This window comes from Vicia villosa, linkage group LG6 (genome assembly GCF_029867415.1).
Source record: "Vicia villosa cultivar HV-30 ecotype Madison, WI linkage group LG6, Vvil1.0, whole genome shotgun sequence".
Classification (NCBI taxonomy): Eukaryota; Viridiplantae; Streptophyta; class Magnoliopsida; order Fabales; family Fabaceae; genus Vicia; species Vicia villosa.
Genome location: NC_081185.1, coordinates 126149516 through 126167799, shown reverse-complemented (window position 1 = coordinate 126167799; position 18284 = coordinate 126149516). Strand labels below are relative to the sequence as shown.

General features: G+C 34.8%; 2 protein-coding genes and 1 long non-coding RNA gene across 3 annotated transcripts; 2 read left to right on the top strand and 1 right to left on the bottom strand.

Annotated features, from left to right (window-relative positions):
- The first annotated feature begins 3292 nt into the window (after nt 1-3292).
- Nucleotides 3293-5892, top strand: LOC131609898 (uncharacterized). The gene is made up of 2 exons (XR_009286352.1): nt 3293-4227; nt 5624-5892. It is a non-coding gene; the product is annotated as an uncharacterized LOC131609898 (long non-coding RNA).
- A 1454-nt stretch (nt 5893-7346) lies between these two features.
- On the top strand, nt 7347-8585 carry LOC131609897 (uncharacterized). The gene is made up of 2 exons (XM_058881714.1): nt 7347-7670; nt 7760-8585. The coding sequence occupies exons 1-2, from the start codon at nt 7554-7556 to the stop codon at nt 8285-8287; spliced, it is 645 nt and encodes a 214-aa protein (XP_058737697.1). The 5' UTR covers nt 7347-7553; the 3' UTR covers nt 8288-8585.
- Nucleotides 8586-9186: 601 nt separating this feature from the next.
- LOC131609895 (U11/U12 small nuclear ribonucleoprotein 65 kDa protein) lies at nt 9187-14866 on the bottom strand. Its single transcript, XM_058881713.1, has 12 exons — nt 14656-14866; nt 14332-14548; nt 14057-14128; nt 13722-13949; nt 13160-13241; nt 12862-13038; nt 12394-12558; nt 12134-12304; nt 10574-10661; nt 10341-10399; nt 9732-9797; nt 9187-9513 (listed from the first exon to the last, which is right to left on the bottom strand). Exons 2-12 carry the CDS (start codon nt 14511-14513, stop codon nt 9430-9432), a joined length of 1374 nt encoding a protein of 457 aa, XP_058737696.1. The 5' UTR covers nt 14514-14548; nt 14656-14866; the 3' UTR covers nt 9187-9429.
- Between the last annotated feature and the right edge of the window lie 3418 nt (nt 14867-18284).

Here is an 18284-nt window from a genome sequence, read left to right as displayed (position 1 = left end):
ACACAATAGCTACAACATGTTGCGTTGATATAAAGCTTAAAGACGATCACTTGAAGAAACGACTCCTAGAACCGTCGTTTTACCCATTCACCAAACGGATCCTCACCATGTTTATCCACACGTTGACTTCCTCCCACTTTTTATAAAATCTTACAGTAATTTTTTTATTGAAAATAATTCTGTATTTGGGAGTTTTAAAAATAAAATGAATTTCAGAAGTTTTGATTTTGATTTTAAAAATTAAAATGAGGAAAAAAATGAGAAAGAGTGAAACACTTTTTTATTAATGACAAATTTATAATTGTGTAACTTTAAAATAATTTTTAAAATTAATATTACCAAACATGTTTTTTTTTCTTTAAAATTCTTTTTCAAAATTGATTTAGAAACTTGTTTTTAAAAACTAAAAACTAAAATCCTTTCAAACAAGCTATAATTCTCATATAGATGATTAGGTTGAATACATAGCACATGGCCTTGATTCAAATAACACTGTTCAAATTGTCTAAAAACTTCTTGAACAAGTTTCTAAGATGATTGTTGATGCACTTCCATTATGTTAGTTTCTACGGTCTTTAACTCCATATTTTTCAAGGCTTATCTCCATTTTATTTTGATTCGAACTAGCTTGTTGGTTCCTTTTAAGATTATCTTTGCATCTAACTCAAAAAGGTCATTTGAATCTTCGAATTCGAATTTCAAGTATAACAGAGCCCGTAGAATGCTAATTGATAAAAGTAAGTTTGACATTTGACGTTTTTACCAATAGTTCAAAGATTTCACACTTCCTCGAACTTTATGAAAAGTAATTGTTATTTTTTTAATCAATCAACAACTTTGTATGGGGAAGCATCATACAACTTTGTATGGGGAAGCATCATGCTTGCACTGAATTTTCTTTAACTGCTCACTTTGACATTTCAGTGCATAACATGTGTAAATTGCGATTATTATTGAAAAAAACAAGTGTGAGTCAAAATGTTAAAAAACAACGGCAAGAAATCTCATATTGATTAGAAAAGTAGAGCTTGAGCACTTCATAAGTGAAAGGACTCATACACCTATCACCTTAATATTTTTTGTGAATATGTGATGTGTCTCTCACAATGTGTCTTGCTCATAAAGAATGACCCCAATATAAAAATATTCTCTCGTGATAACTTCCAAATTGATGACTTTAACAGTTATGAGGTTTCATGCAAAATTTTGAGTTTACCCCATTTGTATAACTGTTTTTGTCGAACGGCCAGGCGAAAAAACTATGACTTTGGTTGAAATTCCTTTCACTAGGGAAACCAGGTTCATGTAGTTCTAATGACTTAGCAAACTTTGAGTTTTTTTGTATCCTGAAGCTTAGTCGAGGTAAACTCTAAATAGATAAGGTCAACATTAAAACTTGTCAAGACCTTAGTATTATGTCCTAGGATTCCCTAGTTGATCCTGCAAGTAACCTTTAATAAGAAACTAGAGGTTATTTATCAAAAATCTGGGTAAACAAATTTGCACGCCCAGTGGAACCTTTGTGCTAGTCCTTGTGCAGTTTATAAGTATTTGAGTCCAGAATTGTTCTCTCTAAAATCTAGTCGCTGGTTTATGAATTTAAGGAGTGGTAAAGGTCTTTCAGAAAATGGTATGCCCACACACTAATAATTCACAGAATAATCCCCAAAGTAGTGGAGAACCAACAGTTGCATCAACAACCAGAGAATGACCTATTTTGACCCCCGTTGAGGCATCAGATCCATTAGCATCACAAACTTCGACAACGACGATACCACCAGAACAAAATGTGAGTCCTTCCCAAAATACTAAGTTCCCCAAGACCAACTTATGGTGAACACAGAATACTATTTTGTTTCGGCTTTCCAATGCCAATAGATAATAGGACGTATCCATACGATATGCCGTTATCAGTTATGACAGGCCTTCAGAATAATGCGTCGAACTATACAGACAACACAATGGCAATCACACCACCTTTTGCCCATCATGCTTCGGCGTCGACCATGAATAATTTGGTTGGAACGCTGCCTCCTTTTGAATGGACAAGTTACATCCCTCAAACGACCCCATCGTTGAATACGGCGTCTATGGTGTCTATCAGGCAGCAGATGGACAAAAGTAACAATGAAATGGTAAATGCTTTAACACAGCAAATTAGGACGATCAATCCCTTGATCAATAACACAAACTAGAGTTATGAAATGCTCACAAATCAGATGGCTTGAATAGTCGACTTCTTCGGCATCCCACAGCCTGAAATGAGACCAAATTTCCAAATTTCAAATGTCAAGACTATACAAGTTGATCTTAGAATGGTGATTTGGCATTAAGAGATAGAATGACATCTTTTGCATTAAATGCAAATGGTTAAAATGACTAACCATGGTTAAAATCTTCTATGCTTCTTATCTCTTTCTATTCTGATCACAAACCAGAAGTATCTTCCAATTATTGCTTGTTTATGTCATTGCTTGCATCATAAGGTAAAATAGTTCATAACTTTGTGAAAAATGACTTGAAATTTCAAGTGAAATGATCACTAATGGCAAAATTCAAAACCATAGCTATGCTCCATATTTTTTCATGCTCTTGGACATTTTGGAAAGCTCTTGTTATGTACTTCAAAACCCTAGTTGAAAGTTTCTTCAAGATCTTTAAGGAAATGGGTGAAAAAGATCCATGAACTTTGAAGAAAATGAGGTTTTAAGTGAATTTTTTCACAAGATACCAACTTTGAAGCTCCATATCTCTTAAATGGTTGATCTTATGGAAAAAAAATTATATGTGACAAAGTTGTTCATTGGATCAAAATCTACAACTTTCATGTTGGAAGTTTTTCAGTTTGTAGGTGAAATTTTGAGATATTCCCTTCCAAAGTTTGAAAAAAAACCATTGAAAACACTTAGAAATTTTTCTAAGTATGAAAAGTCAAACTTTAATTGTGTTTATTATATCAACTTGTTTTTCTAATTTACTAAACATGTGAATCTTGCATGCATTGAAATTTAATTGTGTTTATTATATCAACTTGTTTTTGTTGAAATACACAGGCCCAAATAGACAAGCCCATTAACCTTCACTCTCTAAGCCCTTTTACTTATTTTTCTGCCTTTCCTTTTTTATCCTTTCTGTTACGTGTAACAGCTACTTATGTTACTATTAATAGCCAACCCTTGGTCACTTGTAAAGCTTATCCAAGAATAATAATAATATTCAGTTTTTTAGCATATTCATTTTCCTTTTTCAATGCTTCTGTGTGCATATTTCAACATGGCATCAGAAAGATAACTCTGACTTTTTTTCCTTCTTTGTTTTCAAATCCCCACCTCCATTGATTCACTTTGTTCACCTTCTTCTTTCATTTTTCTGCTTCCACCGTCACCTTCGCCTTTTCTTTCGTTTCCATTGTCTTCTTTCTCCCACCCATCTATATGACCAATTCCGACGATCACTCTCCTTCCCCAAAGAACTCTCCCAAACGCATTAACATGAATCCTCCCAACAACCCCAAGATGCGATCTTTTCAGCAAGATATGCTAGATCCCTATTATATGCATCCCAGTGACAACCCTGGGTTATCGATTGTCACTCCTCCCCTCAACAACACCAACTTTCATTCATGGTCCCGATTCCTGAAATTGGCTCTCATGTCCAAGAACAAATTATGGTTTATTGGTGGAACCCTAAATCGTCCAGACATTTCTGATCCCAACCATGTCCTCTGGAACCGCTGCAACAACATGGTCATGGCATGTGTAACGCTCGGAAATTCGATTATTCGCTTAATTTAGACGTTTGGAGTGTTTAGTGAAATTTTTCGTATTTTGTGACGATTTAGTCGGTATTAGTTCGGGATAGCGGATCGACAATTAATTGAGATTTTTAATATTTTTAGTATTAGAAATATTATTAGAGTGTCGCGTATTATTTTGGGAATTTTTAGAGCAAATTAAATTAGACTGTAAAATATGAGGTGATAAGTAAATAGAGAGTTTTAATAAGATAAAATTAATTGGGCTTAATGTTGTGTTGCTCGTGTGAATTAGTTTGGCCCAAAGTAGAATTAGTGAGGTAATATCTTAGGTTTAGAAACAGTCAGTAAAGGCATAACTTTAGAAGAGGAAGCAATTAGCAGAGAATTGAGAGAGGCACAGTGCACGCGTAAGAAAGAAGAATTTTGGGGATTTTCGATCGGGACGAATTAGATCAACCTTCGATCCAAAGGTAAGGGTGGGGTTCTTGCTCTATAAACGGGGACATGATGGATTGTATGTGGGTTTGGGAATTTTTATTGTCTCTGTGATCGATTGAATTTTCTGCTATGTGTGAATGTTTGTGTGTTAATGTGTTGGAAAACCTAGTTTTGAAAATCTACTGTTTGATGTTATTGTTGGTTGTGCTATGTGATGGTTTGGATGTATTAATGTTCATGAATCGATGAATATAATGTGCTCGAAAATTAATATTGTGGTATTGGTGAATTTTGTGTTGTATTAAAATTGAATCTAGAAACAAAACTGGGTCTGAGAAGAAGAAGAAGAAAAGTTAGGGACGTGGCCCCCTTGGGCTAGAAGTGGGCGCCACCAGTTGAAATGAAAAATAAATAAATAAAGCGAGGGTGGGGGCCCCTTGGACCTGGGGTGGGCACCACCTCTGTTGTTTGAAGGGGACGGTTGTCCCATATTATATATTTTCTTTTATTTTGGTTTTGTGACCTTTCCATTATGTATGAACTGAGTACTAATTTAGAAAAAAAATTATTCTGGATTAGTACTAGTAATAATTAGGAATATTGTAGGATTAAAATTACAGCTTAAACCAAATCGCAACCTTAAGATAAATTAGTAAGTAATTGATTAAAATGAAGTAGCAAATGAGTAATTATTAAATAGAGAAGTAGTAGTAGTGTAATTCCAAAATGTTTGAACTAAACATTTAGCAGAATAAATTGGTAACAGTGACAGATAAAATTGTTGAGGTAGCAGGGATACTGGGATAGCACACCAGTGATAGTAACTTGAATAATAGAAGACCGGAATTAATTTAGCCAAGTAGTATAATTAGGTGAGTCCGGAATTGATTCGGTATCTGTAAGTTGGCGACGTTTTCATCGATGTTTTGACTTGTTGCATATTTTGAGATATTGTGAATTTTGTGATGTTGCAGGAAATTAAAGCGACGAGTAATTATCAATAATGATTGATATATTTTGGCGAAGTAGGCGAATGCCTTATGCGACGTTGTTTTGTGATTGATTGTGGTTTGTTGCATGTCATAGTGTCTCATGAATCGCATGTTATAGCGACGACTTGGATTGGAAAAATAGCGACGAAGGCTTATGCCTGTTTTTTATGCCTCTTTTTATTGGCAATTGGCGATGGGGGCTGAAGCCCTGGGTACCACATGCATGATGCATTAGTCGTGTCTCATTCATTTGTTTTATTGCGACGTTGTGCGTGATTATGTGATTTTGATTTTGAATTGGTTGATTGAAATTGAAACTTAAGATATATATTATGACTTGAACCGTAATATAATTTTTATCATGACTTTATTTATATTGTTTGGTATCTCACCCTTTTCTTGGTTTCGCCGTTGCCTTTATATTGGTAACGTGCAGGTGAAGCTAGTAAGTGAAGATTTAGCCGCCGTGAGTTGAGTCGGTTGTCGCTTTGATACGTAGCATTCGGGGGGACAAAAAGATTGTTTTTATTATTGTTTTAATTGCTGAATTTTATTTGGTTTTGGTTTAATTTGTAACTTGAAGTTACCGTGCAAAGATGCTACAACATTATTTGAATATTCTTGAAGTTTGCTGATTCCGCTGCGAGTTAATTATTGAATTTGAACAAAGTGATTTTTAGTAATGATTTGATTTATCGTTTTAAATTCATGTGCTATGTATCTATATGAAGGCAAGTAAGCCATAAATGTTTTTGAAATAACGAATATGTGATACCTCAAATGAACTTGTTTGGAATTTATACTCTAATTTTTTCCGTATAATTTATCGGGTAGATTTGGGGTGTTACAGCATGGATCACCAATTCCATTGATAAAGAAATTTCAGAAAGCGTTCTTTGGATTGATTCAACTAAAGAAATCTGGGAAGAACTCCATGAACGTTATCATCAAGGAGATATATTCCGGATCTCAGACCTTCAAGAAGAAATATATGCGCAAAAACAAGGTGATCAATCCATTACTTAATACTTCACAACTTTAAAAAAATTATGGCAAGAATTTGACAACTTTCGTCCTCTCCCTAGTTGTCAATGTGATCCTGTTTGCCATTGCCAACTCTTACCAACCATCAAAAAGTATAGGGAAAATGACAATGTCATACGATTCCTAAAAGGCCTCAATGATCAATATGCCCCTGTTAGATCTCAGATTATGCTTCTTAGTCCACTTCCAAGTGTTAATAAAGTCTTCTCTATGTTAATTCAACAAGAAAGACAATCTTCCAACCCTGCTTCAGATGACAAATTGATAGCTCACATTCAAAACCCTTCCTCCAAAGGACGGTCTCTTGATGCTAATGCTAAACCCTCCTACAATTCAAAATCAAAAGGCCTCAAAATTTGCACATATTGCAATAAACCTGGTCATACTATTGAAGTGGACTTTATCAAACTTCCCATCACCAATATTAAGAAATGTAGATACTCTCAAAATTTTACAATTACTGTGAGAGTATCTACAAATTTCTTCATATTATAGTGAACTTTATCAAACTTCTCATCACCAATATTGAATCAATCAATCACAGCCACCACTATTCCTTACTCGCTAAAACAACTAATAGTTAGATTCACCAATTCCAACCAATATAGGATACTATAACTTTTGACAGCAAACACATTCTAATTAAACCACAATAATTCAAATGTCCAAGCCCTTGCTAACAAACATCAATTTCTGCAGAAAAATTGCATCCAACCAACTTTCGGAGCATCCAACTTAGGTGATTTCACTGCCAAATGATCAATAGGTGTCATAAGAACAACACAAACACCCTTATCTTAGTTTATAGAATGTTTTGAATATAATTAGAAATGGATATTTGTTTTGCTCGGCCAATAAATTTCATTTAGTCAATTATAAAAAGAGATAAAGCTTAGTGCAAATTATTTTGTTAGACAAGGGTAAATTAGGGAGTTTGGATGTAGCTTCTAAACTTATTTAGGTACTTGAAAAATATGATTTTTTTTTTAAAGTTTGGTAAATGTCCATCACTGGACCAACATTGAGACTTTAAACAATATGAAACTTAAATAAGACTCTAGTCTGATTGCGATCTCACGGTTACCCACGGCCGTGTGATTGAAACGAGTTGTCAAAATCCCGATCAAAGAAAGTGACTAATAAATGGGCAGAAGTTTCCAAGAGCATAATTTCCATGCCCCCCTACCCACTCCACCAAAATAAAAATATTAATCTTTCGATTACACATTTCAATGCAATTTTCGTTTCAGAGGAACAAATTTCTTTTGCTGTGGAAATTAAAACAGTAGCTTCTAACTCAATCTTTTCTTTTACGGCTCAAAATGGATCTTCAACATCCAAATGACAACAAGCTTGAAGACGATGACCAAACCATCTGTATGAACGTTGATTTATCCCTTCACAAAACAGATCCTTATCATGCGCTCTTAGATATTCCGGTAACTTATCTTACTTGTATTTGTTTTGTTCGATTCTGAAATTGGTTTCAAGGTTTATATTGTTTATATGTTTCATCCATCCGATGCAGTTTGATTTTGATTTCTCAAGTGATTCGAAGAAATTGTCCACCCAGCCGGATAATAATGAATCATATGTTACTCCTCGCTTGCACAAATTTATTTCGAAACAGGACTTACGCAAGGAACTTCTACGTCGTTGGTCATCTTTTTTAGTCTCGACTGTTGTTTTTATTGGTCTTTTCTACAATATATGGAGCACCATATTATTACCTATGCAAAAGCAACGTATTCACCGCTTTTACATATGGTCATCCTTCCTAGGGTTGTTGGGTTTTATTGTGTTTGTTTCAGCTGTTGCTGTAATGATTCTTGCTGGTGGAGTATTCTCTTCTACGCAGAAAGCTATGCTTATCATTTTGCTTCTTTGGATGCATATTCAATCTGCTAACTCAATCCTCGAAGTTTGCGTAATATTACTCGGCGGAGTTTTCATGGCGTGGTATGCTTTTTGGAAAAAGGAATCACCAACTGATGAAAGTGATATCCAATCATCAAACATGTTAGCTAATAAGTTGTCAGCTCAAACAATAAAATGAAGGGTCTGGCTAACCAGTGCCCTCAGGGCAATGGTTAAGCATTCCAAAAAAAGAAAATATTTTATAAAAAATTTAATTTTTCAATTTTTAAGATATTAAATACGGAGATTGGCGAGATAAATTTATTATTTTTAAAGTCTTAATCATTATCTTGAAGACACTGGTTAGCATTTCCCTAAAATGAATGTTCGTGTATCTGTTTTCTTTTTTATGAAGCACATTCACGACAAGGATGTGGCTGCCCTGATAAGAATTTGAAAAATAAATGAAGTAGTAAAGGTAATTGGTTTATGTGTTAGTGTATGTGTCGTCATTTTTTAGAAGTGTAGGTGCTACGTAATTTCTTTTTAATACTAGTCTTGTGTTTCTTCTAGAATTTGTGTTTGTAATTTATAGGTGTCGATGTTACATAATTTCCTTTTAATACCATTGTCGTGTTTCTTCTAGAATTTGTGTTTGTAATTTGCAATTCATCTTACTTGTGTTTCTTCTAGAATTTGTGTTTGTAGTTTGTAGGTTGTGTTTCTTCTAGAATTAATGTTTGTAATTTGCAATTCATCTTACTTGTGTTTCATCGAGAATTTGTGTTTGTAATTTGTAGGTGTCGATGTTACATAATTTCTTTTTAATACTAGTGTTGTGTTTCTTCTAGAATTTGTGTTTGTAATTTGCAATTTATCTTATGATAAAATCAACTCTGTAATTTGTTGTTTGATTTTACTTTATATTTAATAGTTGTATTGAGTACCAAAGTTTCTATTCTTAAATTTTAACTTTGATAGTGTTTTAATTTATAACATCATAGCATTCTCCCAATTTTATATATATATATATATATATATATATATATATATATATATATATGGCATATCATATGAGAATGACTTTTTTATATGAGAATGTGAGAATGAACATGGATATTTGCGAGGAGAATGCACCACACTATACACCCAAGGAGAATGCACATGGATATTTGCGAATGATGATGCCCTGATGGTCGAGGTCTATTACAGTCCTCTCCCATTGAATGACGAATGCATCCTTAGCAATTAGGTAGTTACCATGTAATCAAACAGCGAGCAGCGGAGAATAACTCGGTTCTTAAAACACCATATGAAAACATCCTTTCTATGTATATAGATTTACGTTCCCTTGGCAGCAGCAGGATTCCGGCCAAACTGAATGATCATTGGCTTGCCTTTAAATACATGTCCGTTCACTAGATTCTGCAACCAATGTTCATATGCAATAAAAATAACATTAATAAGGCAGAAGAAGAAAATTGATGAATTGACTCTTTTCAGCAGAGCTCATGAAATTATGCCAACAGAAAAAATTATGCCAACAGAAGAAGAAATTAAACTGACTAATAACTTCAAAGATAATCATTTCAAACAAATCATATATTTTTATTAAATAAAACAATATCTTGTGAGAAACATACGAGAGCTTGGTGAGCCAGTTCCGTGGAGGGGAATGTTAAAAAGGCCTGACCCTTCATCCTTCCTTCCTGAAATTCAAAACTAGCTATTAATTTTGGGCTCACAAATATGCTTCTACAGTTTACAAGACTTTCATGGGTCATTAATACTGTTTAGTTGAATAAGCACTATGGATCGAGATGCACCGGTTACTATTTAAATGGACCATTTTCTAGCAAGCGACTAAAATTTAAGTATTATCTATCAAGTACGGACACCTGACACTGCTAATGTAAAAAAACATAGGACACTAACCTCATTTTATATATAATAATATTTGACCATCATTTATCCATCCCATCTACTATAGAAAAAAGTTTTAAATGTTCTAATCAAATTTAATATTTTTAACCCTTCATAGATGAACATTGATTTGACACATCTTTATTATATAAGTTGTGTAGGAGCAAAGGAAAATTTTTTTGGGACACTTGCCTCAATTTTCCAACAAGTGTCAAACACCGCATCAGACACCGCGACATGCCTAATTCTAGAGGTGTCCGTAATTCATACATTATTTTTTGCATACCATAAAAGAGCAAAAATTTGTCACGGAATAATCAAGATTTTACCTGCATCAGTTTGACTTGAAGACCAGACTTAGCAGCCTCGGTACTTCCAAAGAAGGACCCTGAAGAAACAAAGGAAATATCAGGTAAGCTGTGGAATTAACACTCAAACAATAACTATATACTAAGAAAATCTCAAAGCATCTATATTTTATTAGGTTACCAAGTTATATTTCATTTTTGTATGAGAAAAAAGTATTAAACAATGCCTAAATTTAAAAGTCTTGAAAACTCACCAAATAAAAAATAGAAATCGTCAGCAATCACATCTTTTGCCAAATTCTTAATATACAACACAGAAGCAGGATTTCCTGCTGTATAGTTCTGCACAGTCCATCAGTTCAAAAATGTAAGTCTCATCAACATACAATTGTACACCATGGAAGCTCTCATAAATTCAACAATTTGACCATCATTAAGACATGCACAATTCCAATGTATTAGTCCTTTTCATGAACGTGCAGTGCATCAGATGCATTTAAATATTAGTAGTCAAAAAGATCCATTAGATCAATCATTTCAACATCAAGAACTTAGCAGACGAAACCCTAATAAAAAACAATAAGAGGGGCAAGGTGGTGCAGTGAAAGAAGACTAAAGTGTCAGCAACAAGAGTTCCATTAATGAAACTAAAGTTTATTCCCTCCGGAGTGAATTATAAGCAAAAATAGTTAACATTTCCTAGAATAAAATAAAAAACAAATATAAACAATTTCTCTCTTATTTAATGACAGTATCTCTTCTCTTTAATATAATAATACCCTTCTTTTAATTTAACTAATTGTATTTCTAATAATGACTCAATTTATTAGTCCGAGGGTAACTTGGACAATTTATTTTTTTAATTGAAATTGAACATATTGTTGGAATTTCTGCCTTCATTGCGGTCCGCCCCTAGTCGCCTTAATTGCGGCATTTTGCTTGCCTTAATTGCAGCCTCCAGCATGTTCATTGTGTTGGGTTTGAAGGGGTGCATTTAGTTTCACATTGCTTAGAGATATGACCTATGTTGTGTTTATAAGTGGGAGCAATTCTCACCTTACAAGTCGGTTTTGCAGGGATGAGTTAGGCCCAACCCAAATTTTGAGATGGTATCAAAGCCTATCCTAGATCACTTGCTGGGCTTCCCGCATCGTCCACGCTCTTGGCTCATTGAGGCCCGTGCGTGAGGGTGTGTTGAAATTTCGCCTTCACTGCGGTCCGCCCCTAGTCGCCTTAATTGCGGCATTTGGCTTGCTTTATTTGCAGCCTCCAACATGTTCATTGTGTTGGGGTTGAAGGGGTGGATTTAATCTCACATTGCTTAGAGATATGGCATATGTTGTGTTTATAAGTGGGAGCAATCCTCACCTTATAAGCTGGTTTTGTAGGAATGAGTTAGGCCCAATCCAAATTCTAAAACATATTGAATATGATCAACTACCTTTTTTTAATAGACGTAATTTAGTCCATTTTTGCTTATATTTCATTCTGAAAGGAGTCTTTTTCTAAGAAAAACTCATCAAGGGAGAATCTAAAGATTAAGACTGGGAAATACAAGGCTACTTCTAAATTTATTTATAGGTGTAAGCTGACAAACTTGTTTCCAATATATAGACATGACAGTTCCGAAATGTAAATAACATAATTTCCCCTCCACTGAACCATGCTAGTGCAGACAGTTTCAACACTTGACTTCAAGTGATCATCTTAAGAAAATTAATACAACTAATTAATAATGTATCCTAAAAGAAGTTAAGTTTCCAACTTATATTTAGAAACTTTTGACTTCTAATAGGCTGAGATAAGATCCATACCTTAAACATTGGAAGAGATAATATTTCCTCAGGAGGCAACTTTCCTCTCTCTAATTCATCCGGAGTCAAAAACTTGTTGGGGTCTAGAGTCTCTTTTTCTGGCTCTTGTAACTCTGGACTTGTGTCATTATCCTTATGTTCATTCAGGGTTGCTTTGGGAGCAATTTTGATCTGCAGAATTATAACGAAAGAAAAAATTATTAATAGCTAAAACACAATGTTAATATGCTCCTGCTACCAATCTTGAGAAAAGAAAATACCTTTAAGATGGGGTTCTTTTTTATCATCGGGATTTCTTTCGGGATCAAAGTGGCGGGTTTTACTCCAACGGACTCATGAGCCACATCTTTATCAATAGCAGGGCCAACAATGGCCCCACGCCTGGCACGCTTTCGTCCAGAATTTTCTGCTCTTGCTCCATCCTCCTAAAAAAGCTTTTATTACTTTCCATTGACAATCAAATTTCACTAAAAGCAGGAAAAAGTATATCTCCTATTGGCACCATATAATTATAGTTTGATATTCTTTTACAAAATAATTTTGCTTCAATGAAAGAGGTATTTTCCATGAAAAATAGACTAGAGTAAAGAATATGTCACTAAATATATTGCTGGATGAAAAACAAAACATAATGTCACATAACAATTCAGAAAGATTAGGCTGCCATACAAAAGATCCAGAAACTAAAGAGGCTCAGTTTGATCCCTAGCAAGCAGTGAAGATGTTACCTCATCTGAAGATCCCATTTCCGATTCATCACTAGACATATCTGCAGATTGAGGCATCGCAGTTACAGAATGAGGAGGAGGCAAAGGTGGGGCTGGCACCTCTGGAGGTAATGGTGGGGTGGGTAGTGCCATACGAAAGGGGGGAGGAATGTTCATTTTGTTCATCAAGTGCAGAACCTATATTAAAGAGGTACAGTCAATATGACTGGTTCAGTTATAAAAGGAGAACACAGAAAATGATGCGTACTGGTTAAAGGAGCCAATAAATCCTTGAAACTTAATTTGAAACCAGACCAACCTGAGTGTAAAAGCGAGGAACAGCAATTAGAGCATTCACGATGTTGGTCAGTATATTTCCATCCGGTGGAGGATAAGCATACCTGAAAAACAATCAATGTTAGGCTTATGGCAAACCGAACGCAACGACTCTATACTTAAAAATTATTTTCTAAAACTAATCATATATAATAAATTCCCTTATTGTTAACAGGATACATAGCAGTACTAGTAAACATGATAAATGCTTGCAATACTTTCACAATTTTATGAGAACCCCACTAAAAAGAGAGGTGAGCACAGGTTTTTGGGGTACTCGCGTGAAATTCATTGAATCAAAGAAAGTGTTGAAAAAATGTGTTGCTAAAATAACTGTAGTAAGAATATTTAACACTCAAAACTACTAAGGCTTGACAGTTGACGGAACCTGATTTGTATCTGTCAGTTAAATTAAAAGCTTAACAACTAAGCTAAGAAGGCAGATTCAAGTCAACTCTCAATTACAGGCATTATATGATATACATTGATATAATGCGAAAATGCAAAAAATACTAACAAATAAAAAGTGACAATTAGAAGCATACTCAAGATGAGGAGGAAATGGATAATCAACACCAAGTCTATGGGCAATTGGCTCCGGAATAGGGAGGCCTCCGGATTTGGTGTCTCCATCAATAGATTTAGTTACATTTTCATTCTTTACTACTGGTGAATTAGAATCTTTTCCCAGCTGAGCTCCGCTGCTTTTTTCCTCATTCGCAATTGGCTTACTAGCTTTCTCGGCTGACAAGACTTTACCAAGAAATTTCAACCTAATTAACCCCAAGGAAACAAAAATACAACCATCAAAAGAATGGATTTATTTTTGACTCAGTTTTTGTAAACCAATTGCATCTATTGGATGGTTAAAAATGAATACCCATTTAGTTGGCGCTGTGCTTGAGATGCCAGCATGTCATTTTTGAAATCCACAAAAGCACAATTTCTCAACCTGCATTAAATCAAGCAATTATGAGCTATGCATTGTTTGACAGTAATCATGAACTATATAGCACTCACATTTCATGTTCAGGTTTAATTCAATCACTTCCATTCTCATAAATTATTAGCAAGTGTCATTGTTGTGTTAGAGTGTTTCATAGATCATGAACATAAATGAACTGGGAAAAAACAATATGAGTTGGTGAATGATACCTTCCACCGGAACAAGGGCGAACAGAGGAAGCGCCGTAATGGGACAAGAGTCGAGAAAGTGTGTCATGAGGAATAGCGTCTGGAAGGTGTTTGATTAAAAGCGTAGCCGGTGACTCCAACGCGGAAGTGATTGGCTCTGTGGTGCCTTGAAATCCAAGTTGGAGCGAAGGGTTAGCAGCCATGAAATGCTAAACAATTTTTGCCACTTTGATTTTTCCTGTGTCATGAGAAGACATAACAAAATGAGGGTCGTATTTGAAGACAGTGTTGAGCATTTGAAATTGAAAGAAACAAATTTAAAATTTGAAGAGAGGGTAAAGTTACCGAGGCTTTGACGGAGAAGGTGGATTCAAATCCCTAGATAAATATCTGGAAGTGTTGGTGTTGGAGTTCAAAGCAAAAGGTGAATTGATGAATGAAAGTGCGAGAGTGGGGATTGTGAAAATCGAAAGTTTCGAGCCTGACACGAGTGTATGCGACTCGTTGAAACTTGGTGTTCCGATCCTTAAGCTTGTGTTATTCACACCTTTTTTAAAAAAAAAAAAAAACTATTTTAATCAAACAAAATGTGATATACTAATTAAAAAAAAAAACTATTCTGTACTTGGTGATCAACTGAACCAACCTCCTAAAAAAGACACCCAAGAAATAAAAAATAGGCCTAAACTAAGCTAACATCAGTGGGGCAATATGCTATTAAGTTTAAGACTACTCCAACCTCTATAAACTAATGTATTGATGATATCCTCCTCTATATGGTGTTATTTACTTTATTTTCAAGACAAACATCATTTCTATGTTTTCAAATAGCATACATCGTTTCCAGTGCTACACTCTTTAACATTTGCGCCTTCGAACTTTTGTCTTTCGTAGCTCTAATAAGTCATTGCAGTTCCTCTGCCCATTCACCCGGGTAATGCATAACATGCAATCAACTAAGCACACATTTTGCCAGACTTTTTTCTAAGTACCACAATAAAAAACAAATGTGACAGGCTAGCCACAAGACGAACACAACTCTAGGTCGCGCCATGTTTCGAAACAGAATATGCCTCAACTTCGCCATCGGATAGTCCTCTTTTATGTATCTGTATACTCTCTTCGTGTCAAACTTTTGCCTCATGTTATTCCACCCTTGTAGGCGTTGGAGAGTATCTCTTTGCTTGAGGATTATTTTCAAAATCCACAAGCGGTTTTACTTCGATTGGACAATCATCAAATGGTCCCTCTTTATGAAATAATGGTTAATCCAACAAATCCACATGCTATCTACTTTCATACTAATGTTCCATAATAGTTTCGTTATGTTGGCTCTATTCCATTCGTCAAGCGAGATCAAGTTCAGTACCCCTTGAGCAGTAAGGGCACAAACTTGATCCCAAGCAACTGGGGATTTCCTAGTAGTATTTTCTCCACCCGTCCACAAGAAAGAACGACAAATGGTGTTTATCTTTTAGATTACCTTTTTGGGAAGCGACAAACATTGCATCCAAAAATTTGTCACAACAAATGTTACACTTCTAATTAATTGCAGTTTACCATCAAAGCTTAGTAGTTTTCCACTCCACGTTTTTATGCAAAGCCCTATATGATCTATCAAAGGCAAATAATGGTAGATAGTTATTTTCTTACTCGTAAGAGGTACTCCTAAGTACCTGAATGGTAGGCTCCTTCACCAAATGATGTTTTCTCTTTGATATTGTATTCCATTCCCCCAAAATAAACCTTACACTTTAAGGGATTCACATTAAGTCTAGTTGAGTTAGAAAAAACTTAAAGCCTTTCCATCACTAACTTTATTGATCTGATATCTCCTCGAGTAAAGATCAATAAGTCGTCTGCAAAACTCATGTTGATGATGTGGAGGTCCTCACACTTAGAGTGGAAGTTAAAGTTAAGTACTTTCCTCAGCTGCTACAACATTCTGTGCAGATACTCCATCACTAGCACAAAGAGCGAGGGAAAGACTGGGTCACCTCGTCTAAGGCCTCGCTTCGCCTTCATCACCTTTGTGTGCTCCCCTTGAATGTTAAACCTGTAGGACACAGAAGTTACAACCAACATAACCCATCAGATGAATTTTCTAGGTAAGCCAAACTCCTTTAAAATTTGTTGCAAAGTGTTCTAGTCAACGATATCACATGCTTTCTGGAGGTCAAGCTGCAACATGCACTTTGGGACCCCACTTTTCCTGTTATACCCTGTGTAATACGGTGAACTGACTTTATTTGAAATGTTGCGGTAAGCAAGAGTCGCCACCGACTTTTATTTTATCCAATTAGTAAAGGCTAAAAGAACAGGAAAAGACCTTTGAAAGATTTTGAGTTCGGGGGGTAAGTTATACAAAGGGAAGGTGTAAGGCACCCTTTGCATCCATGGTTATCCATGGGCTCTTAATTGCTTAGCTCGCTTTTGTATTGTTTGAAATGTTTGAAAATGAGGTGTGAAAAGTAAAAACTTTGAAGAAGAACTTTAGCTTGTAAATAAGCGTAGTCTTTTTGAATTTGATTTTGAAAAGAGCGGGAAAAAGATTTTGAATTTAGAGCAAGCAATTAATAGCAACTACCCTAAGTTTGAAAAATTGTTCTTTTAGCTTTTCGGGCGAAAGGATCTATCCACGCCATAAGAGGGCAGGAAGTCTTTCAATTGGATGTTTAAGGGTCATCGAGAATAATCGTTCGCCATAAGACTGTCCCATGCCATAAAGAGGGCAGGTAGTCTGAGGGAAGGATATAATAGTCATTTTTTATCCTTAGGCATCATGCGAGGATACCTTAGCAATAGGGACAATCAACTCTTTATAAGGCAACCTCGAGGGAGTTTCAATAACTTTGAAGGCAACAGGCAACATTGCTTTAGGTATCCTCGAAATCGAGGGACTTTGACTATTTAGCATACTTAGAGGCAACAGGTTTATAAAGCAACAGGCAACAGTAATAAGGCAACAAGGCAACCAGAGGGATTACCGTAAAGGTGCGTGTGTGGCACAATCATGTGGTTAACTTCGATGACATTTATCTTGTAATTAGGTGATCTACGTTCAATTCATGGTTATCACTCCCTAAATTACTAACCACGCAATTAAAATAAAATAAAAGCAGAAATAAAATTTCCTACGCTATTACAATAAACACCTGCGGGGATGGGGGATGGGGGAATTAAAAGGCAGAAAAACAAGAGGGATCAATAATTAGTTTTAAACATCCTCGGAAGCTTTAGAAAAAATAATAGGGGTTAGTGTATTGACTATTCGAGGCAAACCCTATTTTGGGGAAAAGGCAAAAAGTAAAATAATATCTAAATAAAATAAAATAAGGATTGGAAACTTAGCTCTGATGGTGCGTAGTCGGAAGATCTTGGCTAACCCTGAAAAATAAAGAAGAGAAAAGTAGAAAAAAATTTGTGGCAAGTACAAGACATTGATAATAAATAAAAGAGGAATTATGTAATTAAAAATAAAAATAAATATATGAAAAAAAAAGTTAGAAAACTTAGCTTTTTAGTTGGTAAGGCGCGTGGTCGAAAGATGTCTGATAATAAACCCTGAAAAAGATACAGACAAATATTTTTTTAGTGTATGGCTAATTCTCGCAGACCCTGATTAGGGCACAAGTTAACCATGGTTAATAGAATAAATGAAAGCCAAATTAATTAATTATTGGTTTTCAACCTAATTAATTAAATCGGCCAAAAGAAAAGTTCGATTTAATAACCTAACCCTAATGTATATTTTAAATCAATTAATAAAGGCGTTTATAATTAGTTAAATAAATAAACAAACTAAATTAATTTAAAACATTTAAATAAAAAATTTTAAAGTAAATAAATATTTTTATTTTTTTGATATATATAAAAAAGGGAAATTTAGAACAATTTTTGTTAAAGAAATAAATTAAAAGAATTTTGGAAACAAATAAAATAAATAAGCAAAACAAAATAGAAAAGAGAAAGCT